Source organism: Cuculus canorus, chromosome 10, assembly GCF_017976375.1.
Source record: "Cuculus canorus isolate bCucCan1 chromosome 10, bCucCan1.pri, whole genome shotgun sequence".
In the NCBI taxonomy this organism is placed as follows: Eukaryota; Metazoa; Chordata; class Aves; order Cuculiformes; family Cuculidae; genus Cuculus; species Cuculus canorus.
In genome coordinates, this window is record NC_071410.1 from 17,761,716 (window position 1) to 17,769,611 (window position 7,896).

Consider the following 7,896-nt stretch of genomic DNA (forward strand, 5'->3'; position numbering starts at 1 on the left):
GCCCCCGCCCCCCAGGTGTCAAACGTTGTGGTGCTGGATGGGGTTTAGGTGAGCTGCATGGATGGGGTGGTAGGGATGTGGCTAAACCGGGCGTGTTGCCCACCCACAGACAGCCGGGGAGGCTGAGGCGCAGGGCGAAAGAAGCCCTCCATCATCTCTGGAGAGACAGTTGGAGCTCAGCTTGGTGAGAGCAGGAAGAGCAGGGCAAAGGCTGGAGTGTAATCCCACTGCCCCCTCACACCCAAATCCGCCTCCAGCCGGCTGAGAGCACCACCCGCATCATAGAATCAGCAGGTTGGAAAAGACTGCTTGGATCATTGAGTCCAACCATTCCTATCAACCACTAAACCATGTCCCTGAGCACCTCATCTACCCGTCTTTTAAATCCCTCCAGGGATGGTGACTTCATTGTTCTTCTCTGGACACGCTCCAGAGCCTCAACATCCTTCTTGTGGTGAGGGGCCCAGAACTGAACACAGTGTTTGAACTGAACACCAGTGCTGAGTACAGAGGGAGAATAACCTCCCTGGACCTGCTGGCCACGCCGTTTCTGATACAAGCCAAGATACCACTGGCCTTCTTGGCCACCTGGGCACACTGTTGGTTCATGTTCAGTCACCTGTCAATCAACACCTCATTGTCCTCTCCCCCCCCCCGGCACTCGCTGAACCCCCTTCTTGCCCCTCACCCTGAATGGAAGGAGGCGTAGAGGTCCCAGCCTGGACATGGGGGTTCCCACCCAAAGGGTTGGGAGGCGGTGGGAGAATAGGAGGGATCCAGGCTGGATGGGGACGCACCATCCAGACGGGTGCTGCTTGGGGGTGCCCGGGAATGGGGAGACATGGAGCTGTTGGAATGGGTCCAGAGGAAGCTACAAAGATGTCCTTCTTACGTTGAGGATTCCAGAACTGGACACAATACTCCAGATGAGGTCTCACAAGAGAGGGATAGAGGGTCAGAATCCCCTCCCTCACCTTGCCCTTGGCCTTGTTGAACCTCGTCAGGTTCACACAGCCCCACTTCTCCAGCCTGTCCAGGCCTCTCTGGATGATCCCGTCCTTCTGGTGGGGCAACTGCATCCTCAGCTTGGGGACATCTGACCCTCTCTGCCGTGCTCCTGCAGCGATCCTCCCGCCCGCCAGGGGGCGCCGCTCCCGCCCCGCCGCTCTGCCCCGATATCCTCGTTGGCCCGGAAGCAGCGGCCCTTTCCGAGCGGAGCGCAGCCATGGTGAGCGCTTGGCGCGGCCGCTCCTTGCCGTCATCCGCCGCCATCCGCCGCTCGCCGCCGGCCGCCCCCCCGCCCCGCTCCGTCGAGGGCCGCGGGAGGGAGCCCGGAGTCCGGGCCGGGGGGGCCGAGGCCGCGGGGGGCGCCGGGGAGGGAAGGCGGGGGTGGTCGGGCCTGGCGGCGGCCGGTAACGCGTCCTGTCCGTTCCCTAGGCCCGCGGCCCCAAGAAGCACCTCAAGCGCGTGGCTGCGCCCAAGCACTGGATGCTGGACAAGCTGACGGGAGTCTTCGTGAGTGGCGGCTGGGATTGGGGATGGCATCAGGGATCGGGAGTGGGGATAGGAATCAGGGTTGGGGGATGCGGATGAGGGATGAGGAGTGGGGAATGAGGGATGAGGAGTGGGGGATGAGGGATCAGGAGCGGGGAATGAGGGATGGGGATTGAGATAGGGCTGTGGCTGGGATAGAGCTCAGGTCAGCGCTGGGATTGGGGGTGGGTATGGGCTAGGATTAGGAATTGACCTGGAGCCGGGGCCGGGATTGTGGAAGGGGATGAGGCCAGGGTCAGGATTGGGATCGTTCTGCTCCTGGCCTTTCCCGCTCTGCGGGCCCGGGTGGCACCGCAGCCTCACCAAGGGAGTGTGCGGGCATGCTCAGGGGCGCTGCTTGGGGTGGCGGTGAGCTGGGGCAGTTGAGCAGTGCAGGACAGAAGGGAGGGGCTTGTTGTTAGGGGGTTTGCGAACAGGTTTTGCATTTGTCCTGTTTGCAGGGCAGTGGGATAGTTGGCTGCTCTCTTTTAGCCTTTTTGTTATATTTTTTCTTCACTGGGTTGGATGTGTAGGTGGTTTTAACTGTGTTCGGGGCTATGTTTTGTGGGGCTGGCACGGTTTGGGGCAAAGACACTGAGTACCAAGAAATCTGCAGCCCATGGCTGGCTGCTTAGTAGATGGGCTCCACACAGTTTTCCTTGGGTGCTGCTGCCAGAGCTGTCGAGGTGGTCGCACTCTTCCCCTGGGGATGGCCAGGGGAATACTGCTGTTGTGCTTGAGCACCCAGTACAAAGCTTCTGTTCGCAGGCACCCCGTCCGTCGACAGGCCCTCACAAGCTGAGAGAGTGCCTTCCGCTCATCATCTTCCTGCGGAACAGGCTGAAGTATGCCCTGACGGGAGATGAGGTCAAGAAGATCTGTATGCAGAGGTTCATCAAGATAGATGGCAAAGTCCGCACGGACACCACCTACCCTGCTGGCTTCATGGGTGAGCGGGGAGGGCTGGGGCAGGTACTTCAGGCAGCACCTGGGGGATGCTGTTTTGTGAGGCTGGCATGATTTGAGTGGAAAAAAAAGCTTCATGGTGGAGTTAAAGAACAAGATAAGTCATTGTTATTTATTTTGGAGTTGTACACTGCAGTGAATACCATTACTGAGTACTTGTAAGGTGTATGTGTGTGAAGTGCTGTTCAGACTTCAGTCTTTAACAGTTTTTGTTAATTTGCACTGTATCCCAGTAAAAGATGTGAGCCTGTGGTCAAGAAGGGACACCAACCTTCTCATTTACACCTGACGTGTTGTTTAGCAGGCCTTAGGTCTTTCTAAATGTGTGCTTCATGCTGAAATACAGTGTTTGGTGACATAGCTGGTAACAGCTGCTGCTTTATTTCCCTCTCTGAATTCAGATGTTATCAGCATTGAGAAGACAGGTGAGCATTTCCGCCTGGTGTACGATACCAAGGGCCGGTTTGCTGTTCACCGCATCACACCTGAAGAGGCCAAGGTGAGGGGCTTCGGCTTGGTGTAAGTGTGGGCCTGGTTGGGTCTGGTTGGAGTGGTGGTTCCTCTTTGGCATCTCCTAAACGGGAGCTGAGGGGTGTCTTTCCTGAGAGCTGGGTCCATACCACCCTTGAGAAGATCAATGCCTTCAGGGCTGGGGTACGAAGCCTTTGATAGGGGAAGTCTTTAGGTGACATGAGAACAGTCCCAGATGACTGCAGGTGCATTGTCTGAAATGACCACTGTTGGCATGAGCTGGGCTGCCTTTGCAGGGAGCTGTCTGGTGGGGATGGGTCTGCTGTGGTGTGGAGAGCCTTAGTGTAGGGCTCCACGAGCTAATGGTGATCAGAAACAGAATCATAGAATGGTCTGGGATGGAAGGAACCTCAAAGCCCATCCAGTTCCAACCTCTGCCATGGGCAGGGACACCTCCCACTGGATCAGGTGCTCAGAGCCCCATCCAGCTTGGCCTTGGACACCTCCAGGGATGGGGCAGCCACAACTGCTCTGGGCAGCCTGGGCCAGGGCCTCACCATCCTCGCAGGAGACCGTTTCTTCCTGAGATCTCATGTCAGTCTCCCGTCTTTCAGCTTTAAATAAGTTCCCCTCATCGTATTGCTGCACTCCCTGATCAGGAGCCCCTTCCCAGCTTTCCTGTGGGTCTCTTTTAGGGGTGCTACACGGTACTGCCTGTGGTGCAGAAGCCCTGAACTCCTTCATAGATATGTTATGGAAGTGTTTACAAAACTGCCGTCTGGCCCTGGATGTCAAGGAGCAAGTCCTGAGTGTGATTCCTTAACCCAGGCATGTTGGTACAGCAGAGCTGCGAGTCTGCGCTCTCCTTTGCACATCCTCACTGAGGAAAGGCATTGTGGGCACGCAGTGATGCTGAGGGGAGAGGCATCTGTGATGTAGCCAGCTGTGGTGTGCGTCTGGGGCCTCTCCATCCCTCCGCGATAGCCTTTACCTCTGGCTACTGCCCCAGTGACCTGTGAGTCTCGAAAGTGTCTGTGAAGGAGTTTGAGGTTGAAAGGTAGTGGGCAAACCAGGGTGCCCTCGAGGAGGGTTACGGGTCTGTTGCGTCCTGAAGATCAGCAGTCTCTGCCTCTGCTGTGTGACTGCAGGCTTCAGGGCAAAATGAAGAATCTGACCGGCATAGGCTTTCCAGGGAAAAAGCAGCCTGTGTTTGTGGGGGGGAGCAGGTGCAGGGTTGGCAGCGGTTTCTGATGCATAGGTGTTTTCCGATGGGGCTGTAGCATAGCCCTGCAGCAGCCCTGGACAGACATCACTGGGCCAGTGGGCTGGGCACAGCACTCCTGTTGAGAGGCCTGGCGTGTCCGGGTGCTTTGCCTGGGGTCTGAGGCCTGTAGTGGCTGGTGGCTTACAGGGGGAAAAGGCTGCCATGGTTCACGGTGCTGTGTACTGCCTCAGCGGAGCTGTGTTGGCTTATGTTTGCAGTACAAGCTGTGCAAGGTGAGGAAGATCTTTGTGGGCACCAAAGGAATCCCTCACCTGGTCACCCACGATGCCCGCACCATCCGCTATCCAGACCCCCTCATCAAGGTGAACGATACCGTCCAGATTGACCTGGAGACAGGCAAGATCACAGATTTCATCAAGTTTGACACAGGTAGGACTTGCATCCCATGGAAAACATGGCACTTTTCTCCACCCTGGAGAGCAGCGTGGAAGTTAAATACAAATGCCAGGCATTGTTGCTCTAAATTAGAGAGGTAGTGGTGGCGGCCTAGGGAATTTTTTTTTTTTCCCTGAGACATCTCCAGCTGGAGCAGGACTTCCTCCCATGTGCTCGCAGTGTGGGGTATGTGGCGTATGGACTTGAAATGACTCTGAGAGCAAGCAGGCACCAGGCAGAAGCACTGAGTTGGTGGTTGTTTCAGCGCAGCTCTCATGGGGCTGTGAGAAGAAAGCTCTGGGGAGCTGTGTGGAGATTCCGGGCTCTTTGCTTTGGGAGAGGGGTGCATTTGCAGAACTGTGAGCCAGGATAAGTAGTACAGAGTCACCTCCTTGGAGGTTAGCAATGTTTGGTACAAGCTATGGTGACAGTTGTTTGGCTCCTCAAGGTGTGCTAGGAGTCCTGTGTTTAACCAGGTGCTCTGGTGGTCGCTCTGTAGGCCAGTTGAAGGCCTGTCTCTGCCCTTCTCCGGTGGTGCTCCTTGAAGAGCCTAAGTGGAAGAGCTTCACCATGGTACCTGGCACCAGATCCTGTCACATCCATCTTCTTTCACCCCAGGTAACCTTTGCATGGTGACTGGTGGTGCCAACTTGGGCCGTATTGGAGTGATCACCAACCGGGAGAGACACCCTGGGTCATTTGATGTCGTTCACGTGAAGGACGCCAATGGCAACAGCTTTGCCACCAGGCTTTCCAACATCTTTGTTATTGGCAAGGTGAGTCTGCATCAATGCGCGGTGGGTGGGTTTCCTTCTGTTGTTGGGGGCTGCTGGCTGAAGCAAAGAGGCATTGGTGTCTTCTGTAAACAGCTGCTTTCTCACACAGTGAAGTTCCAATGCTGGCATCAGTTCTGACTCCACTCTCTGTGGTTCTGCCTGCTCTGGGAACGGGAAGCATCTGTAACTTTGGGAATGGGGGCATTTTCAAGAAGCAGCCCTGTGTTTCTTAAAACCTGAGAGCTGGGAGCTGAGCAGTGCTCAACGCTCAACTCTTGATGTGACCTGCTCAGCTGCTCTGACTGAGTGCCCATTAATCACTGCCTCTGCTGCCTTTCCATCCCCATGGGTTCTTGTCCGGGTTGGAGGGGGTGGTGGTTCAGTTTTAGCTGAAGTGTATTCTTCATGGGTGTGACTAAAAGAGGCAGGTAGAGGCCTGCACACCCATAGCAACTTCCTACGGGGCTTCTGCTGGGCCAGTGCGAAGGCTGTGTGTACATGGCCCAGCAAGAGCAGGGACTGGCCTCTGCTGCTTTAAGCTTGTGAGGGAGAGCTTCTGCCCTTGTTGAAGTTTCAGGATGTGAGATGATTTCCCCCTTGCTACAGGGCAACAAGCCGTGGATCTCCCTGCCCCGCGGAAAGGGCATCCGCCTGACCATTGCTGAAGAGAGAGACAAGAGACTGGCGGCCAAGCAGAGCAGCGGCTGAAGTCCAGCTCAGGCTGGCAGTGGTCTTGTCAGTGTTTTAATTAAACCATTTCCCAAATGGCTGTGAGTGGCTGGGGAGCATCCCACGGTGGGGGGGGGGAGCCGGGCCAGGCCCGTGAGAGGCCACGTTCTGCTTTCCCAGCCATCTGGGCAGCTTCCAGAGCTACCTGCCTGGAAGGCAAGGAGCGGTGGGACAACCTCCAGGCTGCTCTGGCCCCGGGAAGGCGTTAGATGTCATTCCCAGGGATGTACTGGAGGAGCTGGGGGCTGAGGAGGACTCTTCCCCAGGGCCAGTAGTGCCATCCGGGCTTGAGGCTCTCTGAGACTGCCCCGGCCGTGGGGGAGGCTCCAGGACCAGCACCAGGGCTGGGTGGTGAATTGATGCTAGTTGGGCTTCCACACCCAGCAGGTGGCAGCTCACTGGGGGTGTTCCGCAGCCACTGCTTTTCAGTGCTTTTGCTCTGGAAGGGGCACACCTGAGGGATTGTGCTGACAGCCAGGATGTAGGTGGCCCCCTGGCTGGGGCTGGCAGTAGTGGTGCTGGAAGCCGGACAGCTTTTGGGAGAGACTTGGCGGGGATAGAGGCATGGGCTGCTGGGAACCCTGGGAATTCCAGCACTGGTGTGGGAATGGGAGGTGTGGTTGGGCATGACTGGCTGTGGGAAGGGCCCTGGAGGGCAAGGTGGGCAGGGGTGGGCCAGAAAGGGACAGCTTTCCACGGTGAACAACTCTCCATGGGATCTTTCTACCTGGGCAGTTCTGCAGCTGACGGTGGGACACCTCTACAAAGCTGAGTCTCCATGGGGTAGACTCCCCATGGGGACAGCTCTCTATGAGAAGCCCCTGGCACCTCCTAGCAGAAGTCGCAGGTGTTGCTGATCTTCCCTCCACACACCAGGCTCTGCGCAGCACTTGAACGTTGTGTGCCAGGGAGTGGTCACTCGCAGGAGGTGGAGGGGGCTGCCAGCACCTTATTTCATGCCGTGCTTGTATAAATTAGGTTGGGGAAGGAGGAACAGGTAGGTGAGTGGTGGGAGAGGCAGGGGAGAAGCTGCTCCAGGCATCAGGAGAAGCCACCACTCCCAGCCCTGCGTGGTGGGAGAGGCTGCTGCTTCGTCTGCCTCTGGTTGGGTTGGAGCAAATAAACCGATGTGCTCATTCCACTCCTGGTTAACGCAGATCCACAACTAGTTAATGCTACGCTGATTCCTGGATGCTATCCAACCAGTGTTACTCTTAGTAGAGCTGGTAGATTGCTTGTGTTTGTAAAACCGAGACGGAAATCCATCAACAACGTAGAAGCGGGCAGAGAGACGGGGGGGATTGGGTCCCTTCTCTGTTTTCCGCTTGCCATTATCTCCTTCAGTGCTGTCACTGAATCATAGAATGGTTTGGGTTGGGAGGGATCTCAAAGCCCATCCAGTTCCAACCCCTGCCATGGGCAGGGACACCTCCCACTGGATCAGGGGCTCCAAGACCCGTCCAACCTGGCCTTGAACACCTCCAGGGATGGGGCAGCCGTCACTGCTCTGGGCAACAAGGGCCTCCCCACCCTCAGAGTGTAGAAATTCCTCCTTGTGTCTAGGATTCGAGGAGCCGTATCTAGAAGATGCGTTGGTCAGTGTCACGTGTCCCAGAGCAATGGAAGCTGTGATGGCGCAGGATCTCCTCCCCCTCAGAGGGGTGCTCTGTGGGATTTCCCACGTGTCTGTGACCTTATGCAAAGTCCTGGGACAGAGGGCAGGCCGAGATAGAACAACTGCAATGCAGAAGAGGTCAGTTA

General features: G+C 56.6%; 1 protein-coding gene across 1 annotated transcript; it reads left to right on the forward strand.

Moving 5' to 3' along the window:
- Window positions 1-1,058: 1,058 nt before the first annotated feature.
- On the forward strand, window positions 1,059-6,175 carry RPS4X (ribosomal protein S4 X-linked). The gene is made up of 7 exons (XM_054075564.1): window positions 1,059-1,228; window positions 1,438-1,515; window positions 2,302-2,482; window positions 2,901-2,998; window positions 4,453-4,624; window positions 5,249-5,406; window positions 6,013-6,175. Exons 1-7 carry the CDS (start codon window positions 1,226-1,228, stop codon window positions 6,112-6,114), a joined length of 792 nt encoding a protein of 263 aa, XP_053931539.1. The 5' UTR covers window positions 1,059-1,225; the 3' UTR covers window positions 6,115-6,175.
- The last annotated feature ends 1,721 nt before the right edge of the window (window positions 6,176-7,896 follow it).